This window comes from Genypterus blacodes, unplaced genomic scaffold (assembly GCF_046128005.1).
Source record: "Genypterus blacodes isolate CSIRO-AG114 ecotype Tasmania unplaced genomic scaffold, CSIRO-AGI_Gbla_v1 ptg000133l_1, whole genome shotgun sequence".
Classification (NCBI taxonomy): domain Eukaryota; kingdom Metazoa; phylum Chordata; class Actinopteri; order Ophidiiformes; family Ophidiidae; genus Genypterus; species Genypterus blacodes.
This window is the reverse complement of record NW_027466935.1, coordinates 6,130,334-6,155,609: the sequence shown is the minus strand read 5'-3', so window position 1 is coordinate 6,155,609 and position 25,276 is coordinate 6,130,334. Positions and strand designations below refer to the sequence as shown.

The window sequence follows — 25,276 nt, the reverse complement described above, 5'->3', positions numbered from 1 at the left end:
ACACAACTTCCCAACCTTGGATGATGAAGCTCTGGAAAAAACAATGCAAGGAGCTTAAAAACACACCAAGGAGTGGAGCGGAAGCTGACATTGATGGGAGAGAGCGGGCCACAGAAATCAGACACCGTCCTCTTTTACCCACAAACAAGGATGGCTGCATTTGAACTGCTGCAATTTGTCCACAAGAAGGTAGTGACAGAACAAAATATTTTTGGGTTAGGTTTGGGTTATTTTTGGGTTTCATCATAGGTTTGGGTGATTCATTTGTTATTATTCATTATTATATACAAGTTGCTTTCTTTCTTCGCCTCTCACATTTGACCGTTTTTGAATATTTTGCACTTTTCTTTCTCGATTGTTCATTGTTATTTATCTGTCCAAATAAACAACAGATGTTTGGTGTTATCATTCTATCATAGTGTAAATCTGTTGATATTATAATTATTGAAAATTTTGAAGACTTTGTTTTTGCTTTCCATCTCAAATTTTAATATATTGTTAATAGTTTTAAAATAAAGAGATTTGTTGTTTGCCCATTTGTAGTTTGTGTGTATTTATTCGTGTTCATTTAGTGTGTGTGATTTGGTGGTGTTGTGCTGAGAGTGATTTGGGGCCACACAAAAAATAAAATCTCGTTTAGGGCCACCAAGATCCTAGGGCCGGCCCTGCAGGAAAGGTTCTAACCAGGGATGTTGTGAATCTTGAAGTATGACAGGGTCCCACTGAGGGGCTTCCTCCAACACATTGTTTGCCTGCATGCATGCGCTTCTTACCCATGCCGCTTTCTGTGCCGTTGGTGGGGGCGGTGCAAGAGGCAGTGCTGTAGTGCTGATTGGCTCCACTTCCGGACCCTCCCCCTCGGTGGAAGCTGGACATTGGTGGAAGGCTAGAGCTGATGTCAGCAGATGAGTGTGAAGGATAACTCTTCAGGGAAGAAACACCACAAAGACAGATTACATATACTGAGAAATATGTCTGGAGGGTTCGGCATAAACTGATTTCATGCCAAATAATGAATTCAGTTTGTTGCAATGACATTTTGTTTCATCTAAATTGATATCACTGGCGAGAGGTTTTGGAAATATTGTTGATTGACTCAACTCACCAATCTGTCGTGGGGATGAATCCCGCAGTAGGAGGAGCTCTGAGCGGGGCCGTGTGATGAGTTCCCGCCCCCAAGCATGCTGCCATGGTAACCTTGCTGACTCATACTGCTACTACTGCTGCTCCAGGGGTCACCACTGTGATGGCCATCTGAAAGAGAGAGAGAGAAAGAGAGAGAGAGAGCTCAAAGTATGTTCCAATATATCCTGACTGGATTTCCTGCCCCTGCTGTAAAGCATCAGGTCCTAATCATCTGTCGCACCTAGGAGCAAACACAATCTCCAGCAGCTTCTTCAATAATATTCTGTAACTGTTAATTAGTTCTTGTACTGTCACAGACTCTTGAGAGACATCCTGATCATTTACTTAATGATAAAGGTCTGAATTGTGTTGTACATGATCTGTTCTTTTAACAATCAGGGCCCTGTACTACAAAAGAAGCTCGGCCTTGTTTGCATAAGATGGCTTGACAAGACTTAATCGGCATCACGATGCTGCTAATCGACACGATTTGAGAACACTGGCTTTCTTAATTCCGGGTGGGTTAGGGTCACACACTGAGCTCACTTTGCAGGTGTGTGAAAGAAAGAGTCTCTTTCCAAAGTCTTCACTATCACTTCAAAGGCAGTGTGAATGCGAGCAAAGAACAATATATAGGAACCACGTAACCCCTACTTTGTTAAAGTGGTTCCTATTTTTATAGGAAACTGTTGGTGTGAAAGCCTTCTGGAAATATAAAATGTTGGATCAAGGCTACTGGAACAGAGTGTATAGAATAGAGTAGGGCATCTCCGTCTCAGGTTTAAGCCTTGAGCTCACCAGATTGAACCAGAGTCCAGAACCAAGCACAAGTTCAGGAATCCAGTGTGTGTTGGTGTGTGTGCATCGTGTGTCTGAGTACCTGGCATAAAGAAGGAGCTTGGAAATCCAGCACTGGGGGGTTTGGATGAGGGATAACCTGGTGAGTCCCTGTTGTAATCAGCTGTACTGGCAGATGGAGCGTACACCTGCAACACACAAAGAAACAACAACGTTGATCAAATGGCTGCCTCAGTCAATACTCATTAACATTGGACAGATCAATATTAAGAAAGGAGAAATGCGCCACCTATCGGCTGATTGAAGTAAAGCAAAGTAAACCTTCGTATATACTGTGTAAGTATATCAACCTGACTGGCAGGGTCAGCCTTTGTTTTCATAGAATGTGATATAGTCTGAAAGCTATGATTGGTTCGAGTGGCTGTTGAAATTTTCTCTCAAACGCTCTGATTGGCTCCCCTGATATCATTAGATATACCCACTCTAACAAATTATGAACCAGTTGTGTTACTCCCTACACCTGACTGGAATAATGAATACATGCACCACCTAAGTACATTGTCAATGTTCTTGCTGGTTTCTTCCAAACTAGAAAAAAAAGGAGCTTTATTTTGCTATAAAATTTTTACTCTGAAATCAGCGTCTATACGTACATCTGTAAAACCTTTAAACTACAGGGGTGGCCATGGAAACACACTTTCATTCAATATCTAAAGAATACATCTGTCATCCGCTCGAAATGTAACGGTGACAACATGATTTGAACCAAACACATTCAAAGTCATATTTCCAGGATGGATCTGAGATGAAGTAAACTCTGACTGGTTCCTCTCAGAGGGGAGCAGCAGGGCACCAGCCTGTCATCACTCACAACAGGTGACATGTTTCCTCAGTAACACACAAAGCCTGGGTCTGCTCATGCTTTCAGCTGGGGTCCCCAGTGGTGTGTGTGTGTGTGTGAATAGCGTGCGAACAGTCAGCCATGACGCTAGCTTAGCGCGGCATGACGCAAACCCTGAAACAGCTGTTGAAAGCTCTCTCTCTCTCTCTCTCTCTCTCTCTCTCTCTCTCTCTCTCTCTCTCTCTCTCTCTCTCTCTCTCTCTCTCTCTCTCTCTCTCTCTCTCTCTCTCTCTCTCTCTCTCTCTCTCTCTCTCACACAGTCTCTTTGGTAGATTTACATGTGGATGAAACAAAGATGTGGTAAAAATCTTGATGATGAAACAGATGAACAAAGAAACAACAGACAAACAGAAAACGACAACAAAGAGCTGAAGCTTTAGGGTTTTTTGAAGAGGCTAACATGTTGTTTTCTCTCTGAGAGGAAAAACAGACAGTTGTGCTGATTCCCTTTAAATAATTAGGGATAAAGTTACTGTCCTGTGCTCTCAAAGCTAAAAGGTCTTTAAAATAACCTATAGAGGGATCTGAAAAGGGGGCAAAATATGACCTGAGAGGAATTCTGAAAGATTCCTGGAGGACAAACACCTTTTACCAAACACCTTAGCTGAGGATTTGGTTCCAGGGACACAACATTCCCAGTAGGTTTGCAAAGAAACGTTTCTTAGAATGTTCCCTTTTGGAAAATGACACTGCTACCAGAATGCTCATAGAGAGGGAACATTCTGAAACCTTTTTCTGTGTCCTCCGCTCCATTTCTCCTTGCACTTCTACACAACATGTCAATCTGTACAAACACAGAAATGTGAACCAATCAAACCTTCTGACCCTAACATGTTGGTTCCAACAAGAGGTTCTGGATGCAAAATGTTATATCAAATGTTGCTTAACTCACTCTTAACTTGTGGGACCGTCTGAAGGTTACACTTACTCTCATGTCTCATGTTGTGTCCAGACAGCCATTAAATTACTTTTTATTAAATGTCTCCCAACCTGAAACATCTAGGCTACGGTGTGTGAGTATGGCAGTGTGACCTCATGCACCACGTTACTGTGAGACGCTCAACAACAACGATAACATGTGCTATTGGATATTTAAGAGTCTTAGGAAAGTAAACCCAAGCTGATTGAGCCTTTTTAACCACATTTATATTATACATACTCAGCTGGTTCTGGAAAATGACACGCAGAAAACCCACTAACATGCTACACTCTACAACTACAACTACACTCCCTTGCTAAGACAGAGGAAAACATTCAAAATGAATACTCAGGTTTTCTCAGCCCTCTTTTGCACCTGAGCTCACCAGTTTTGTACATTATTAATATACTCACATCTAATTATGTGAGTGTAATAAATGACCTTGTGTCAGATGAATGGTTTCTTTACTTATGCCTGTTGTAGAGTGGAAAGAAAAACACAACAATTAAGCTGTTTGCAACACTGGAGGAGGACTGTGGGAATTAAAACCCCAAAACAAACACACACACACACACACACACACACACACACACAAACAACACACACAAATACGTGCTAACGGAGGCTAATCAGCAGGGAAAGGTTGTTATTGTCCCACAGTGCACCTTGCATGAATTGAGAGACCCAACTGTCCAGAGGGTTATTTGGGATACACACATACACACACACACACACACACACACACACACACACACACACACACACACACACACACACACACACACACATACACAGCCAGAGTCTGTGGATGTCATTAGCACTGCACTGAAATCCCCCCTAAACTTCCTCCTCCTCCCTCTTCCCCTCAGAGTGTGTGTTTGTGCCCTGATCATAAAACCATTTATTGACCTCAAAGTCTTAACACGAAATCACACGCACGCACACACGCTGTACACACACACGCATGCACGCACGCACGCACGCACTTGTGTTTTTTCCATTGAAAATAATTCTTCAACTTAATGTCTTAAGTGTCGTTCAGATATATTTTCCCACTACGTGTGGTTAGACTGATGAAAGCTAGACAGGCTGTATTGTGTGTGTGTGTGTGTGTGTGTGTTTGCGTGCGTGTTAAGAGTGAGAGCGACCGTTTTCATAAGAGAGACAGGAACAGGTGCTGAGACACAATAACAACCTCATTTCCTGAAGTCTCCAATACACACACACACACACACACACACACACACACACACACACACACACACACAGGCGCACACACACACACACACACACAGGCGCACACACACACAGGCACACATACACACACACACACACACACGCACACACGCACACACACATACACACACACACTGAGATTTGCCATTCCCACGGTTAGTGAATGTATCTCAAGCCAGTGTCATTACTCTGACAAACTAGAAACCAGCTGAACCAAGTATGAAACACAGTGAACCACAATAGAAACACCACAGACACACATTAGAAAACTGAGTAAGCAGTAACTATGACAATACAAAGAGTGAGTCAACCCCTGTCCTGTGACATCATGTGAACTAAGAGCAGTAGAGTCCTTTTGAACATTGATTGTGATCTGAGCCAAAATAGAAATAAATACAAATCATTATTTAGTCAATAATAGAACGACAACAATAAAAATACACAATGTCTCTGGAGTTAAAGCAGGAGAGGAACCTGCTGACACACTTCTGTTACACACTAATCTGAACCACAACAGAAATCATCCGACACCAAAGCAAGAAGAATAGAAACGATCCAAACGGTCATATTCAATCAAAACTATTCCTAAACAAAGAGAAAAGTAACAAGTTGAATCAGCTCAGCGATTTCTTGAAGTCCCGCAACCATAGAGATGACATCATCCGCACTGTAACCATAGTAACCACTTCCTTGATGATAATAGAGTAGAACGCATTCGATCAACTTCAATATCTTCGCTTTATTTGTTTAGTTTCACAAATACTTCTCCTTCAATGTGAGAAATGAAAGAACAAAAAGAAGAAAGAAAGGAAAAATAATGAACAGAAATCAACAAAAAGACAGAACAATAAATCTGACATTCTATGTGTAACTTGTGTTTCATTGGCAGCAATGGAAAAGCTGCTGAGGCCTTCAAGGAAAGATAGAAACAGGAAAACCGTAAATGGAATGAAATGAAAGGATGGAAGTTGGATGCAGATGAAAAGAAGGAAGAGAAAGAAGAAGAATCCTTGTTGTTATTGTGTTTGACGTTCCTCTCTTATTGTCTCCAAATGTGGAGAACATCTGCTGGAAATCTCCTCTACTTCCTCTTCTCCTCTATCCCTCCTCCTCTTTTTCACTCTGTTCTTTTCCTTCTACTCCTTCTCTGATCATCTTCCCCCCATACTCCCACTTTGCCTCCTTCACCTCCTCCAGAAATTCCTTTCCTCCATCTCCTCCTCCCTCTATTCTTCCCCCTCTTCCTGCTCTTCTTCTTCTCCTGTCCCCTCCTTTTCACGATCCGCACACTTCTCTACTCCTCTTCATTTATTCCTGCTGTTCTTAGCATCCTGCTGCTTCCGCCTCTCTCTTTCTTCTTCCTCCTCTTCTCCTCGCCCCCCTCATCCTCCACTTTTTGTATATATTTCCCTCTCTTTCCATCTGCTCGCCATCAATACCTCCTCCCTTTACTTACTCTCCTCTCCTCTTTTTCCCGTCCTCTTTGCTCCTTCTCCACGTCTTTGCCTCCTCCTCTTCCTCTTTCAGGCCACATCCCCTCCCTGTCTCTCTGTCTATTTATTCCTCCTTGTCCTCATCTTCCTCTCCTTGTCCTCCTCTTATTATTCACCTGCTTCTACTGTGCTGCTGCTTTGCTCCTCTCTACTTTTTTTGCTCCACCATACTTTTCTCTGCCCTCTTCCTCTTCTTCTTCCAACTGTAGTAGGGGATACAAAATATTAGAAAATGGTCTGGATGGATGAAGCTAGAAGAAACGCGTGAGCCGGCGAAGGCAGCGCCACCGTCAAGCCGTCCGTCTAAACGTAAACGAGCAAACAGACAAACCAACATGGGCAATAACAAAAAAAAAGAAGAAAGAAATCCTCCCATTCTAAATGTACAGGAGTAATGTGAGAATTTAAAATCGGAAGAATTTCTCCAGCAGCCTTACAAGAATCATCTCATGGTCTCAGAATGTGACAAACAGCTGGAGGAAACAGAGCGAGCACATTTCACACTGAGCACGCTCCAAATCTCCATCTACAGCTCAAAACTTTAACTCATAAATCAGCTCCAGCCCTCAGATCATCAATCAAGTTCATTACAGCTGCAAAAAAAAAAACACTTTTTATATTACAAGGATCAAATCATTGATAACATTTCAGCGAGAAGTGCAACATCAAGCAAGCAAACTCCCTCTAGCTCTCTCTCTCTCGCTCTCACTCACACACACACACACACACACACACACACGCACGCACATGCATACAGTTTACCACACTTCATCCAAAGCAGATGTGCTGGAATGTGAACACTCAAAGGAGTAGTCACGAAACCCTCTTGACAAACACACACACACACGCGCACACACACTCAACTGCACCTGTGCCTCTTCCAAAATGTTCTCCTTGTCTGTTTCACTCTCTCCGTCTTACTCTTTGTCCTCCTCTCTCTCTCTCTCTCTCTCTCCCTCTCTCCCAATCAATATCAATAAAATTGTATAATAGCAACCACGCAGCTTTACACCTGTGGATTTGCTGAGTTTATCTTCATTTATTGCCACACTGCTGCGCTCAGAGGGAAAGCAGGACGGAGCGGGAATGCGAATCAAACACGTCGTAGTAAGATCAACTTTTTTTCTCTCCTGTTTGTTAGATGTATTTTTACAGCAGAGATCTGAGCAGCGGCCTCCGAATTCTCTGAAGGTTAATTATGTTCCTAATTCAAACCACATGGAGGGGAAAATGTAGCCGAGTGTGTGTATGAGTGTGTGCGTGCGTGTGTGAGAAAGCGGAAGGAAATCCCACCCACCACCTCTGAGCCGAGCCTTTTATTCTATCAACCTGCAATTGCACTAATGTGAACCAGATGCGCACACACACACACACACACACACACACACACACACACACACACACACACACACACGCACGCACGCACACAGACACACACATTTTGGCTGTAGCGCGGCTGCCTAATAGACTCCATATGATGCACTACAGAGGGAAGGAAAGAATGAGAAGAACAGAGACATATTTTGTAATTAAAAAGGCTTGAACTGTGTGAATATGGTGGAAGTATAAAGCCGGAGAGAATATCACCGACTAACTCTAAAAGCAGAGAGCGTCAGAGGAAGTGAAAGAAAAACTGAATCAGCCAAAACACAAAGGGGGGGAAAAAGCAAAAAGAAAGAAAGAAAGCAAGAGAGCAAGAAAGGAAAGGAAGAAAGAAAGACCACATGCAAAGACACACTCACACATCTGAGAAAATACTTGGGTGTAATTAAAAACATGCATGCACTCCGAGAGGGTTTCATGGACAGAACTACATTCTTCAACTCATTTACAACACACACATGCACGCTCGACGCACGCACGCACGCACACACGCACGCACGCACACACACAAACACACACTCCCTACGGAGCGAAGGCTTCCTGTGGCTTGATTAGAGCAAGTGAAGACAAGTGGACTGTGTGTGTGTGCGCGTGTGTGCGCGTGTGTGTGTGTGCATGTGTGTGTGGTGTCGCATGGTGCACCTGTGACTGAAGGGGGTCGAGTTACTCAGACAGAAACACTGGGGGGCCGAGAGAGAGAGGGGGGGGGGGAGGGAGAGAGAGAGAGAGAGAGCTACTGACAGATGATGAACCAATAGATGCCATCACTTGTTTATCTTTAGGTTTTTTTTTTTATGCACGTCATACCATCATCATCTTATACGCTAAATTTATACCACCAGGTTCAAATCATCTCTCATATCAAAAACGTCAACAGTCAAAAGCTCATGGGACCAGATCTTCTTTTTTTGGTTCATATCTGGCCATAGATCCGATGTGTATCAGACATCTGCTAGTGTGGTTGTCATTGGAACACACAGATCGGAATTTCCTGCCATGCACATCGTAAAACGTGACACGGTTCTTATGAATGATGTAACATCAGGACTGCAACTGCCTCTCAACCTAAACAATCTAATGAAGTGTTTGTGGATGTTTGAAGGCGCTTCGTATAGCAAAACTTTATAGAATTACTACTTAACTCGTGAATTAGTTTCAGATTTGATAATGATTTTAAAGAGGCTGCCACAGTAATCTGAGTTGGGCAACAGGACCAGTAGTATAAATTTAGCCATAATGATCAACCCACCTAATTCTGCAGCTTCCATTCACGTTCTGGACTTTTCATCATTGGTTTGGATTTATAGCAAACACACATACAGAAGAGTAGAGTCACACTGCTCTCACCAAACTCAAACAAGCTGTGATAACTAACTGAATGCTAGCCACTGTGTCACAACTCATTATGGTTTGACAACAGAGCATAAGAAACATCAACATGGAGGTTGTCCACTATCCTGAGCGCTTTGCCACAGATAGTATCGAAGACGTCAGCCATCTTGCACAGGAACGCTCCATCATCATGCAAACGCCATCGCAGCGTCAATGCTCCAATGATGAACCTCAGGGGAAACTGTAAGTCATTGCATTTTAATGTTCCCTGCATTTCCTATGGCAAATTAACTATTAACTAACTAACCAGACCAACATCTTCTCTTCACGACCTATTTTTTAAATCCTCCTCTCCTCTCCTGTCCAAGCAGACTTGTTGTGTTTTCCTGGGGATAAAATAAGTTTCCTTCACCACTATTTGAGCATTAAAAGCTAAATTAATCCGGGGGGAAACAGTCCCAAATTCAACAACAAATCCATCAGTGAGAATGTGATTACACACATCTTAACACAGAAAAACAAAACAAGGAAGGAACAGAGCAAAGCAGATGTAGGTGTGGTGTGTTTGCACTGCAGATGTAAATGAATTCAAGATGGAATCACAACATCAAAGAGTCAGGCAGCCAATCACCTCGCAGAGATTTAACTGACCACTAATTACACTGAACTAAGCGCGTGTGTGTGTGAGAGAGAGAGAGCGAGAGAGAGAGAGAGAGAGAGAGAGAGAGAGAGAGAGAGAATTGATAATTGCTAATAAAGATAATATTAGCATTGGGTATTTTTTCTTTATTTCTTTAAAAAAAACAACCCTACAAAGATGAAAGACGATACACAAACAGAACACACTAAGAAGCAGCATGATGACCAACGTGCACTTCCCTGATAAAAAACATCACACAGCTTGCTGAGGATTTGACTCACACACTGGGCACCGCCGGTTCCATGTGACGGAGGCTTCACATGTATGACATTGTGTAGATTGAGAAGTCTAACAAGCAGATTTGCTCACAAAGATCCTTCAGGGCAGCGTATCCATCCAGCTGTACCATGTGATCAAAGACATCACAGGCTTCTGGCCATTTAAACGTGAAATATGATTTAATATAATCATTCGGAAATATTGAAATCATACAGTGGTGGCACTTATTCAACCTTCAAACCAATAAACTATGAATCAATACTTGCAATGCGTTATATAATGATGTAATCATCCTCATATTCTTGTGTCATCATCATGACTGTGTAACTGAGAACCCCATACAGGACAACCATTAATCTACTGTGTGTGTGTGTGTGTGTGTGTGAGTGATAACCTGGCCCTTCACATCTACTTTCCCAGGAAATTGAGTATGCTTTCTCATCTCACACACAGAGACACACACCCACAAACAGGATGATTCCAGTGATGAGGGAATAGAGAAGGCTCATAGTGAACATTATCTGGCTTTATAATGTTCCCCTGACACAGGAAATAGCCAGAGCCTGGAGACGGTGTGTGTGTGTGTGTGTGTGTGTGTGTGTGTGTGTGTGTGTGTGTGTGTGACTGCGTGCGAGTGTGTCTTTGTGTGTGTATGTATCACAGAGGAGAAATACCCATCAGGCAGGAAATAACGAATCGCACTGTGGCTTTTCAAAGCACCAAAGCCTTCATAAACACTCACACACACACGTGCGCATGCATACACACACACGTCACGGGCATTAACTCCAGTTGATACGATGCTAAAGATGCTACAAAGCAAACAAACGTTCATATCATGCACTGCAAAAAAAAAACCTAACTGCCACATTGTTGGAAGATTTGTTGATTTCAGTTACGTTCATTCAATTTCAATTATTTATATTTAATTGTATTTGATAATTCTACATATAACTAAGCACATAAACAATCAGCAGCATATAAACCACTTAAAAAAAACACAATTCAAAAAAACTATAGAGATAAATATAGATAATAAATACAGATTTATCCGTTCTAAATATTCAAAAAGCATTCAAACTCAAATCTGAGTGCCTTCATCAACTCCATCAACTTTGTAGAATAAAGCTTCCTTTGTTTCAAATCTATATGTAAATTTGCAGATTCACACCTCTGCGTGAGCGCGTGTGTGTATACTGTAGGAGTGCGTGTGTGCCGACATGCTTTCTCCATCTGTGCAAGTGTGTAACAAGGTGGTTTGTGCGTCTGTCACCACATGTGTGAACCGTCACCGCAGTTGTGTGTGTGTGTGTATATAATACCTGAACATGTATGTATGTAGTACCTGTGTGTGTTTGTGTGTGTGTGTGTGTGTGTGTGTGTGTGTGTGTGTGTGTGTGTGTGAGAGTGTGAGAGTGTGATTGCATGCAGCTTTTGGGTCTGAAGAACAAACGGATCTCTCCACAGGTGACCGACCTTTACGAGTCTCTTCCACACTGGGTTTATTACTCTCCCAGTTTCCTTTCAAGCGACCAGGAGGTTCTTTTTTTTTTTGGCAAACTCGCAGTGGCACTTTATATTTTTTTTCCTTTTCACCAATTTCCTTTAATTTAATTACTGCCATATGCTGCCAACTGCCAGCGACGGTTACCGAGCACTCGCCTCGACCAACGCAGAGTGTGACAGCTGGGGTGAGGGGGGACAACACGTACACAACATAAGAAACAACACTCCTCGGCAGACACAAATCAATGCCTTACTATGCCAGGAAACACACACAAAACGAACACATAGCAGTGCACACGGAGGTAAATTCACTGTTTACAAATCACACCGCAAAACTTTAGTGTGATTGTGTTTTGGATCGGAGAAACCATCATTTGCTTCAGTCACGACAAAATTACGCGGTACATTGATTGTAAACTGAGATGTGGAATATTGATGCAGTCTCATGTATCAAACATGAGTGGTTAAAGAATTCAGCATCCTCAACAAAGTCATGTTTATGTCACGTCATAGTGTTCATTGATGAAGCGCAGAAAAAATGGACAAATGCTAGTTAATGTTTTTTTCTTCGCCTTTGATGAGGAATTATTAATTTCCAGTCGCAAACCTAACATCCACCTCAACCTGACTCGTCATTACAACATGGCAGTACATACAATGAACTTTAACTTTAAGGTCATTTGGTAGTAGATCAACCATGTGCTTTCTCGTCTCACAGGTCCTTATGAAGCCTGTATAGATGAAGACCCTGTCCTGACCCATGCATTCTACTCTTATTAATATCATTACTCATATTTACAAACCCAGTTCTGATTTGGCGCTAATGTGGCTAATGCTGCTAACATAGAAAATATCTATTTCCAACAAAATAATTATACTATAATATACTATGAAGCCCTAGAACATTTGTTGGGTACCTCGAGGAAAATAAACTCTTTAACTTTCTAAGTTCAGAGCACAATGGATTGCTGGGTTAGCTTATTTTGTATAGAATGTGTTTAGCCGAGCTTAGCACAACATTTGGAAGCAGGAGGAAACAGCTAGCATAGCTCTATCAACATTTCAAACCATGATACGCCTTCAACGGCACCAGAGCTGAGTGACTGATACATCTTATTTGGTGAACAGGAGTACAAACAGAGAAAAACTCTTTTGGCTTTAGCAGCACTGCACTGATGCTAACCTGCTATCTGTTGTGTTGGTGAGAAAATTGTGACACAATTAAATAGAAAATATAATGGTTTTATGGAACAAGTGTAGCGAAGCTCAACACAGCAAGTGGAACTATGAGCCTGAAAACACAGCTCACAACTGCAACGAGTGAAGTATAACATGAACTATGTGACTCTGCCGACTTAACAAATACTTAAGTGTCAGACTGATTCGTTAGACAAATATGAAGAGTGTCAGTTTGATCATTCACGTCTTTGACAATGAAGAAATACACACAGAGAAACACACTCCCGCAAGAACAAAAGAATAAGCTTCACACACACACACGCGTATACACACCCACACAAACAAATGAAGACAAACTCAAAATGACAGAGAATGAGAGAATTACAAACCCAATTCAACCCTAAATCATCTCTTTATCCAACATGTCTATTCCTGTTTGGCCTGCAACACATGACAAAGTGCGTGTGTGTGTGTGTGTGTTGTTGTTGTCCACATGCCTGTATACATACTGTAAGTTATTTTGTGGCATTCCCAAAGGAGACATTTCTCTCTTTTTTACCACTACATTGTTTTTAAGGTGAGGGGTCAGGATTCAGAGGTCAGCAGCCTCTTTGCTTAGCTGGGCAATTGGATTTTGTGCTGTTTTTCTTCTTTTTGGCAAGAGTGTGTTTGTCCCGTGGTTTTCTGTGTTTGAGTGTTTCTGTGGCTGTGTTAGTTTGCATGTGTGTGTGTGTGTGAGTGTGTGTGAGTGTGTGCATACGCGCGTATGTGTGCGAGTGTCAAACAACATGAGCCAAATACATTCTTCAGGATTTACTGGGAAGATTGTGTGAAATCTGGACTGATTTATAAATGGATGACCCCAGGTATACAGAAGAAAGAAAGACTAGAACAACTGTTGCATCATAGAGACAGAAAGGCAGTCAAGAGAACGAGACACAAGAAGAGTGAGAGAGAGAGAGAGAGAGAGAGAGAGAGAGAGAGAGAGAGAGAGAGAGAGAGAGAGAGAGAGAGAGAGATCTAGTTGGCATTCTGGCAGCTCATTAAGTGTTTTTATAAACAATGTATTGATGGAGTAATTAAAAACCATCTACCTTTCAAAGAGACACAAATGTTCCACACACACCAGAACACACACACACACACACACACACACACACACACACACACACACACACACTGTACCTTCACTGAAAGGAGCATTTGGGTTGTTGGCTACTTGTTTCCACCATGACAGTCATACCTCTCTCTCTCTCTCTCTCTCAGCCAGCCGACAGACAGGCTGTTGATATTACCAATAAGAGCCAATAAGGAGGCTGAGTGTGTGTGCTATTGTGTGTAATACTGTATGTATGTATGTTTCGGGAACAAGTGCATTGATCTTTTTTGGGTTTGATATTTAACAATGACTCTCTAAATTGAAGCAGACTTTCTCTATTTTCAGTCCTTAATTTTTATGCTGTACAAACATTATTTTCACACACTTCAGTATCTTTCATTTTCATTACAACTCAGAAAGTTGGAGCCTCACACAGGAACATCACAATTGTTGGAGCGCTGGGTCACAGGGACCCCGTTGCCCAGGCAACATGCCAGCAGGCACCTAAAACTGAGCCTAACGCTAAAATGGCTGCAGTGGCATGTTAATTATTGAAGCCAGTGCAGAAGGAGAGTTGAGAGCAGTAGGATGATGGACAGTGATGCTGTTCCCATGGTGATCTAGGCTGGTGATGGTTTGCAGGGCCTTGTTCACCTTCGGAAATACGACATAGTTGAGAACCCGGCTCACGCACCGAACCACAACAAAACAAACAAGATGGCTGCCACAGGACGAGAGCGAGGGCAAAACAAACAAAAACAAATCCAAAAACAAATCCAATCCAAATGGTTTAAACTTCACGTTTCACCCACAGTTCTCATGTGATATTTTACTGCACTTTACAATAAAACTGACGCAATGATCAAAAGATTTGTGTTAATTGGTGTTTTTAATTAATACTTATTCATAATTAGAAAAGAGAAGTAAAGAAAACATGAAGTGGTATATGTATGAAATCAAATCAAATGAAGTGTTTCTGATATCAAAATAACATAACAGTAACATTTTAAATGATGATGTTTAAATTATTAAATGAATAACCCTAACCCTAACCCTAAATGATAAAGCAGTTAGTGAGTTGGTTTTGAATTAAATTCAGTCCTCAATATTCAATCGTTTATCAGTGTCTGATTTGAGACTAGAAGTTTTAGAGTGAATTTCAGCCAAACAAAAAAAACAAAAGAAACACTTTACCTCTTGGTGCAGTTTCATTTGTCATCAAAGTGAGGCAGAATGAGGGAGGGGGCTACAGACACACACTGACACAGACACACTGCCATACATCACAGCAAATCTGTCATTTCCTCACTCTGGCTTTGCAGGAATTGTAATCTTTGACCCCTCCATGTCAGGACGGGCTCTGCAGCCGTTAGATCACCCAGTGGACGGGCTAATGGAGGTCAAACCAGCAGATCACTCTGCAGTATAAGGTCAACATAAAAATCCTTTAACAGACAGGACGGCAACTTTTTTGATTCAAACCATCTTGATCCTTAAACAGAGACATAAAAATGACAGTAACACCTGTGAATAAAGGAGGTAGAGCGCTTGATGTTTTTATTTCTGTTACTATGCTGCAGTCTGACAGCTTCAGTCCAACGTATATATCAACCTGCTTCAGACACCGACATCAAACGCTACCGCAGCTCAGCCGGTGACTGAAAACCTGTCTGTCTGCACCCCCAACCTGTCTGTCTGCATCTAAAGTCTTTCCCTAGATGTATCATTCGGCCCAAATATCAAACAGAACAAGGCTGAATCTGACACGCTGTGAACGGGACGCGGTGCCTTCAGACGGCTGAGCAGGGGGAAGGATGCACATACAACTGCATGCTGACCTTCACGACGCTCATGTGATGACGTGTTGGGTAGGAGATGTTTCCGCCTCTATACAGAATCTGTTTGACTTGCCATAGCTAATTAAATGTGGAGTTACCGCATGCATCTACAGTAGATCATGTTCTAGATCAATCAAAAGATGAAGAGATTGCTTTGTGGTTGGTTGAGAACTACTTTGGATCATATGCATACCACAAACAAATGTCTGCAGAGTTTGCTCCTTGTAAAGGCCTCAGGGCCAGATGTACGCGTAGGTTTTCTGTGGCACAGATTTGACGCATTCTGCTCGAACAAACATCCGCGTTTGATCTCATATATTCAGCAGTTTATAGAGTTGCGTCCCTGTAAAACTCAGTCACTCAGTTTAGATTTTCATGTATTTTTCCGAGCTTGTTGACGCCTCCGTGATGGACATATTCCATCGTTCAAATGCGGCTTTTAAAACTCTTATTCAATCGTCAAACGGGCCTAGTAGACGGGCACATCCGCTGATTGTGTAATTAGATGCAACGTCAGTGAATTAGACGTTCATTTCACGCTTACTGCAAATGCGCAACAACACTCTCATCCGGGCCACAGTTCTTTCATGTACGTACATCTGGCCCACAGTTTGTTTTGATCTGTCGTTCACCTATAATGCTGATGTCAACAAAGCTAACTCAGGAATCTTGTGTAATGTAGAACAACTCAACATTCCATTATCTCCTAATTACCATTTTGTCCACAGTGGCCTCTCAAATAAAAGGCACGCAAGTTCGCCGTATACATTTACGTCCTTAACCTTGACCTCTCTAAAACCTTCAAATCACTCCATTAATCCAATTAAACTCCAACCAAATACTCTGCCCTGTAATTTAATAAATGAAGTCTTTTCCCAAACTGTCTGAACCTGAGAAAAAAAGTTTAGAATGGACAGAGCGTTTTAAACAGGGGGCTGAATAGTGAGCCGCTAAACTTTATGCTGAAAGAGCCTCTAATAGCCAACATATGGACGCTCGCCGGCTGCCAGCAGCACAATCAGGACCGCATTATTTGGCCCACACTGGAATAATAAAGGATTCAGATCAAAGAGCTGATTACTTCAGCACGCTGTTTTCTTTCTTTATGTCCTTCTTTCTTCCTCTTTTTCCCTTTTTCTGCCTCTTTCACTCTCTTTTTTCTTTAATTTTTTTCTTCTTAGCACAAGCAGGTATTGATTCCCCTTTGAAAAGTCGTATCTTACAGGCGCCGCTCAGCACCTATCGTCACGACGACTGAGGGATTGATGCTGCAGACTGATCACAGACAAGTGTGACAGACAGAGATAGATAGATAGATAGATAGATAGATAGATAGATAGATAGATAGATAGATACATTGTTTTTGTGTGCAAGTGCGTGCGTGCGTGCGTGCGTGTGTGTGTGACTGTGACCTATTTGTATGAAACCTTTCACTGCCAGTGTAGAACCAAATGGGCATCAAACCAACAGTGCTCTCAGCATGGCGCCCACCAAGCACCAGTGTGTGTGTGTATAACGGTCTGTTCTACAAAGATACAAACTAAAAGGTGTGTCGCTTTAATGAAATAAGTTACACGACACACACACACACACAAACAGAGACACACATTTTTCTTCAGCTGATTATAATGTTCATATTCACTGTGAACATTTTCCTCTGATTATTCTCAGAATATAAAGGTCTGGAAGCTACCAGGGTGAGTAAGATTATAACTGTAGCAGCTTCATCCTTTGAGAACCATGAACAATACTGGCACATTTCACAGATATACAATTAAAGGTTAGAATTAATGACATTTCAATGCCAATGTCCAAAGTGTCAAAAAGAGAAAGAGGGGAAAAAGGGAAATGAAATAGAATGACCGTGTGCGCTAAAGGAGAAGTCTGACTGTTCTATGAAATGAGACAGACTTATTGTTGTTTATAATATTACAGCTGTCCATGTTTATCAGTGAGTCCATGCAGCTGCCCGAACAGCAGGACTGACCCAGTAAAACACACACACACGCACATATATGTGTATGTGGGCGACGCCACTGTGAACAACTGTGTCACAACAAGGGCTGGTTTCTCTCTCACGCGGACACGGACACACGGACACACACACACAGACGGACGGACGGACACACACACACACACACACACACACACACAGAGAGCAGATGTAATGAATGGTCATGGACCATAGCTAAGAGATCTGCTTAAAGATCAAAAGTTATCACAGCTAAGTCGACACATTTTCCCCACAGCTGAAATGACATCATCATCTGAGGCCAAACGCTTCCAGCTTCAGCTTTTGTCATGTCTGGGAAGAGGTGAGCGTCTGAGGGGCCACATCAGGTGAGTATCATGGGCAGCAGCTGGCAAGTATAACCGCTGCACATTACATTAGACTAGTATGTCCAAGTTGTTCTGCTCACAGAGCCTTGAGTACCCGTGGAACTTCTACACCGCGCTGCTCAGGACTGATATGACTTCACTGACAGACGTCACAGAAGCGCTCATGCTCGTGAAACAATTTGCCACCAATACTATCAATACTTATTTCCTTCTCCTGCTGTGTATTGTCCTCAAAACGCAGTCGGGCTGTGATCAACATCCAGCCTAGCTCCATATTTGAACCATCATCTGCTGCGTACCTCTGTCTGCCAGCTGACCTTCATGTTCAGTGGTTTGATCAGACTGGCAGCTGCTCATTCACACACAGGCGGGAATCAAACCCACGACAGAGAGATGTTCTCTTCCCGGGCACAGGCCAGCGTGGATGTGGAAATTCCCAGCTTGGGAAAAACAATGCAGACCCATTCTGCTCAACATTTGCACATATGGGACGGACACACACACACACACACACCAACACATACACATACACATTTAATGTATGTGAGAGTAAACACATGGCAAAACTGACTCCAAAACGTCCATTATATAAGTGAAACGTGTATTTTCAAGACTTGTTATTTTCACTGAGGGTCATTTACAAAAATATTCCTGAATCCATTTGTTTTGTACTGGAAACAGGTTAAGGTTTGAGAAAATATGAGATGCCGACTATAAGACTGTACAAACGGTAAACTGTACTAAAGTCACTAAAGTCAAGAAAAAAGGTCCTAAACTTGAAGTTATTTTGAGTCTTACACAAGTCCCAATGTGCTTTATAGCAGATTTAAAGCCACAGTAATAATTGGTATGGTTGATTTATTCAATGTGTATAAATATTGTGTTTAGTCCTGATATAATTTAAGAAAAAATAAACTTTAATAAGACTATAAACTTCATTATAACCCCATATATTTGGTACAGAGAAGTTATCAATCATTCCAGAGTCAAAAGCCTCAGGATAAGTTTCCAGTTCAGCAAATGTGTGACTTGAGTGCAAATTGACTGTCAACTATAAAGAGATCAGTTTAGTATTTTCTGTGTTTTTAATGAAATCCAGCTGCATTGTGGTTTTCTGTTCATATCCAAGAGTCCAGATTCATTATTTATGGTCTGTTTAAGACCAAATATAACACATTTAAGAGAGATTTTTGGGGTAAATAAAGCAAATACTAGACTAAAATAAATAAAAGCACTTCTAGACCTTTTTGCCAATTCAATCCTTTTTAACCCCGTATCCTCAGGACCAATAGGAAGTGAACCCTTGTGAGGTCAAATGTCCTGACTTTGCACAGCGACCTTGACAGCCATCACATGCTGAACAATGTTCACCACAAAACAATAAACTAAGAGGAGTCGGCCTCTTTCCTACACAGATAGATTTATTCATAACAGAATGCTTGTGTGTGAACAGGGCCAAGTGCAAAGACAGCAATATGTCTCTGTGTGTGTGTGTGTGTGAGTGTGCACCTGTGCGTGTGTGTGTGTGTGTGTGTGGCAGGGCACAGGCTGGTAGCATCAGTGTCAGATGATGTCACGCAGGAGGATTTCAGACCTCAATTGCAGGGTGTGTATGTGAGCACACACACACGTCAGTGAGACTTGAATGAGTGACAGTATTTCACACAAATGATTCACACACACACACAATTGGTAACACAGTTTTTGTAATATCCTCTTATATGGAGAAAGCTTAGATCTGCATATTACAATTTCCAGAAATACTCAAAAACCACACATTGCACAGACACACACACACACACACACAAAAAGGTAAATGGTGATATTAAAATGCTCAAGCTCAGAAGTACACAACACACTATACACATTATTGTGTATGTATACAGAAAAAATACACACATTTGTTTAACATGAATGTGGTATTTTATCGTTCTTATTATAGACACACACGCTAAAGTCAAACCTTTCATGTGTGTCTGGGCCTTTATCAAGTCAAGAATAAAGTCCTTCACCTGAAGTCTTCAGTCTTAAACAAGTGGTAATTTGATTTATAGCAGATTTAAAGCCACAGTAATAATTTGTGTTATCTATTTACAAGAAAAGTGATGGTTGTGTATCTCAATATTCACCAATACACACACACACAAATGCCGCAAACCCTTCTACAACTGAAACACACAAGATGCTCATAGGCGGCCCCAGTGACAAACACACACACATGCTACATTGTCACTGCACGACACAAAGGCACAGAGACACACCCCTGCTTTACATCATGCTTTACATCCAAACTTCCTACATGCAGGAAGATTTGGTCTGTACTGAAACACCCTAAAGCGCACAGGAAACACACACTGCACACATGTTTCACACACACACACACACACACACACACACACACACACACAAACACACATTTACAAGTGACACGCACAATGGAAAAACACACTGTTTTACTTTATGTTAATGTGATTCTCTTTTTATTCTTGTCTCGAGAGAAAGGTTAAGGCCTGCATAGTGAAATTACACACACACACAAGCATACACACACACGCGCGCACACACACCCACCCACACACAATAGGCACAGTCACACATAAAATGAAATGCACTGTTTGAACCATTAACAAACTTCTCTCCCCTTCTTCACGTCTCTTTTGACACAAAGCAAAGCTACATATGAAAATACACACACACACACACACACACACACATGGGTGCGTCTATTTATAAAGTTATAATTGCATAACACGCTGCGCTCTAATTCCAGCCTACTGAACACACACACAGGATGTCCACGTTCCCTGGCTGCCCAGTACACACACATTTAATCCTCATCTGCACTACAGAAGTACAAACAATGACTGCATATACAAATGAGACACACACACAGGATGTACACATATGGAAATCTGTTTTTTTCCACAGACACACTTTCTTGTGAGGCTGTGCTGAACATTGCATCTTCCATGTTCAGATTTTAGCTCCAAAGCTTCTCCTGATATAGATTTGATATTTTTCTTGTATTTTTTTATATGTAATAATTTACTATGATAAAAGGTTTTAAATGTTTGCCTAATGGCCGAAGCAAAATGAAGACTGAGAGCGACACACAAGAGATTTTACAAAAAGATTCTGATTTAGATTTAATATATTTCATTATTCCAGTAAAGTGGATTTTTTACAAACCCAAACATTTGACTGTTAAAATTAAATCTCTAATTTGTTTCTGTCATACTAATGCCTGATAATATCCAGTTTAATATAACTATATTTCTATAACTTTTAAATCTAAACATATGTGTGTATAAAACATATTACATTTATATTTTAGAAAACAAATTGAAATAACATTAAACTTCTGAAATTTTGGTGAAGCATGGATTTGAAGGCCACATCACCTTTGACCCCTACTAGACTGGAATGATAAAAATGAAAATACCACACTACTAAAAAACAAATGCATGTAATAAAAACTGAAACGCAACAATATCATTAAATGTAATAATAACAATATATTATTTTGAAACATAAATTATGAATTATATTTTACACAATAATAAATAATAAAGAGTAAATTCAGTTGCATTTCTTTAACATAAAAGGTGATTTCTGGTAATTGAAAATGATAATTCATTTGATTTCATTTGTATGTGAACCTAAATCTCCCCCTCACACACTGGGAGAAGAGAAAAGTCAATATTGTAAAGGTTTATTTGGTGGAGAGAGGACTCCAGATTTTGGCAGGATTCCGAACTCTCCTAATTAAAACTTACTGAATATTCAGATGCAGCGTTTGCATAACAAAAGCGTCCGGCTGAGACGCTTTAAACGAGGCCTTTTGTTTTAGTGGCCACTCTGGTGCCTCATTAAACCCACACTTTAAGGCAGCGAGCTGACAGACGCTAACCGGAGCCCAGGCCTCCTTCCTCAGCCCTGATTGAAACCACAAAACCAGACCCCCAAACCTCCTGATTCAGAACACCACAGCCCCACACCTCCAGAGCTCCGAAAAACCAAATCATCAACCGAAAACACAGAAAACCTTCATTCAGATTCTCTACTGGCTTAAGGTTCTAAAAACACCGATCCAGCCTATCCTCAAAACCAAATCCCTGATTCCAAACCTCCAAGCCCTGATTTAGATAAACCTCAATACAAAACTCAGAGTCAGAACCCCAAAAGCAAAAACCCTGATTTAGCCTCTCATCATCACACAGAAGCACTGTTGCAAAACACCCACAACCAAACCCCGATTCAGTTCCTCCATTCCATTAAAGCCCAGATTCAGACGGTTTGATCAGTCGGGGCTCCGGCTGCTGTTCCAGCCTCTCTTTATTCTCTCTATGCAGCTCCTTACACCCAGACTACACTGTCCCACTTTCCCCTCTCGCTCCAGTTTCCCTCCATCGGCCTCCGTTCTTTCACACAACAACACAATCACCCAAATCACCAAAAAAGCAGCTGGAAAAAATCCCAAACAGCTGCAAAAACTGGAAATGGGAAGACGAACAATACTATGGCTGCCCTCTGAGTAACCTCAGATAGGATCTGTGCTGTTTTGTCAATGAGCTGTTTTGGGGCCTTATAGTGGAGAATAAGACGGTAGTTAATCCTCAACATAACACAATGTAACATCCGTGGCATGACAACAATATGATTTTGGTCACATTTGAAGAGGATTTCACAGATTTTCACTTCAATCAATGGTGAAGTTCTTTTAATGATTACTAACTTGATCGTTTAATGTAGACTCCCTCTTTATAGATTCTCTTTCTGTTTTTTGCTTTCAGAGCAAGCAAACAAGCCCTGACTCACAATCACACACAGACTAGGGGGTGAAGAGACGACAGAGAGCTTGGCACCGGATCAACACTGTCGGCACAAAGCTCCCATCCAGCAGCCAAACAATACGGTGCCACGCAGAGCGGCGTGGCATCACCGCATCAGCAACCCAAACAGCTACCAAACTCTCACGCACAAAGACAGCCTCTATGCTAAAAACAAGCGGCTACAAAAAGCTTGCGCGGCCGAGCCAAAGTTGTGTGTGACAACAGGGCCGACGGTGCCGCGCAGCAGCCAGCCAGCCCGAGTGTCAAGCGGCCTCACAGACCCTGGATGGAGGCTGGAGAACGAGGACAGACGCCCAGTGGACAAGAGAGGACTGTTGGTGAATGTCTGGGGCCAGATTTGAACAACGAAGGCTCTGTTTACACACACAACCACACACACACACAGGGCAGTGTGTGTCAGGAAATCAGCTAACAGGGCATCTGAACTAAACCACTGTTAATTCATGTTTGAATGCAGCTAAATTCAAGCTTACACACGTGTCACACTGATAATATTAATTATTACTCTTCACATATAAGGTGTGTTGATATACACCTACAGAATACTCAGCATGGATGACACAGGCCTCAAATCAGATCAGTATTGGAAAATTTAAAACCACAATGATGTCACGCAATATTTGACAATTCTGGGTATTTAAAAATGGAAGAAATGCACCACAAAAATAAAATTCAGCAAAATAGTATAATTCAGGATGATGTAGTTTGCTGCTTATTGCTTGAACATATTTCCAGATATCTAACTTGTCTTTATAAATGATTACAGGCCTATGGACTGCAATCTGGAATTTTTTTTGTGATATAGGTAAATAACAAAAAAATCCCATCGTCTCATTTTTAGTTCAAAGTTGATTCCTTTTTAATTTTCTTTCTTTATTATCTGTAGAAATGAGGCAGTGGCAAACACACACACACACACACACACACACACACACACACACAGAGGGGGCCAGATGTTAGGCTGACAGGTGGATCCTCTTACATCCTCACCATCTCTCTCATTTATGTCTGCAAAGTTCACAACAAATCAAAGTGCTTCATGACCAAACTCCACCAAACTCCCTCACATTCCCTTAACTGTTTGACTTTTAACACACACACACACACACACACGCACACAAACACACACACACACACGCACACACACACACACACACAATAAATCCAGCAGTTTTTTACCTCTTCATCTCTCAATCACTTCCCCCTCCTCATCCAGTCTCTCCGTGATGTTTTACAGGTGTGACATATATGCTAATTGCCATGGTAACTGAGCAGTATTTTATAGGAAATTGTGGTTACAAATTATGACATTTTTCGTTTATTTTATTTCCCCCCCCGTTGTTTTAATTTAAGTACATTTGAGATCATTTCAAGTATTATTAATTAAGTCCAATGCGTCTGAGAGAGAGAGAGCGGAGAGACAGAGACTGGGACTAAAACACACACACACACACACACACACACACACACACACACTCTCTCAGCTTTACAACACCTATCGATTATTTCCCAAACCCTTCTCTCCATACCGCGTGGTTCCGTATCTCACACACACACACACACACACACACACACACACACACACACACACACACACTTATTTTTTTACAGACAATGCGGTTCCGTTTCCCACCAAAATAACCCTCGGCAGGCGGACGGACGGAGAGAGAGGGAGAGGGAGAGCGAAAGATCACAGTCCGCTCGCTCGCGCTAACTTGGTGCGCAAACAGCGACGCTCTCCACCGTCACACACACACACCTCCTCCTCCTCACTCCTCTTCCTCTCTCCATTCCGCCGTCTGACTCCCAAACCTTGACGGCGGCAAAAGGAGAGAGTAGAGACGGTCCGGGTGGATAAATAAAGGATGGATAGTGTTTGATCTTACCGCTTTGCCGTTGTAGTAGTACATGAGGGAGCTGCCAGTCATCCCGGGGATAGTGTACGCACAATACATCGCTCCTTTCCTCCGTACACAGTCAGTACACTGTTTCTTCCCTTTCCGCCTTTCTTTCTTTTTCGTTTACACTCCCCCACCCCTTCTTTTTCTTCTCCTCCACCTTCTTCTTTCGGGGTTTTAGCAACTTTTCTGGAAGTGCTTATATGATTGTTGTGATGTGAAACTCAGCGGTCCTCCGCGTGTTTTCCGGCTGCGCGTTTTTTTAATTTCCCAGCCGACAATTCCTTCAGTTGCATTTTCCCATATGGCCGAGCCGAGGCATGCTGAATATGCAAAGTAGAGAGAGAGGGAGGGAGAGAGAGAGAGAGGGCGCGCGCGGGAGAGTGTGTGTGTGAGAGAGTGAGAGAGAGAGAGAGAGAGAGAGGAAGCGAGAGTGTGTGTGAGAGAGAGAGAGAGA

At 41.9% G+C, this 25,276-nt stretch overlaps 1 protein-coding gene across 8 annotated transcripts in view; it reads right to left on the bottom strand.

Moving 5' to 3' along the window:
• Positions 1–25,276, bottom strand: part of tcf4 (transcription factor 4) — a 146,661-nt gene that overhangs the window by 22,820 nt on the left and 98,565 nt on the right. For 7 of the 8 annotated variants that reach the window (XM_076164010.1, XM_076164005.1, XM_076164011.1 and 4 more), the window contains 3 exons: positions 2,006–2,111; positions 1,106–1,254; positions 774–924 (listed from right to left, as the gene is read on the bottom strand). In XM_076164010.1, the coding sequence (XP_076020125.1) occupies positions 774–924; positions 1,106–1,254; positions 2,006–2,111 (406 nt within the window). Of the gene's footprint in view, positions 1–773; positions 925–1,105; positions 1,255–2,005; positions 2,112–24,807; positions 25,217–25,276 lie in introns of those variants that run through there. The other variant, XM_076164012.1, reaches the window with a different exon arrangement.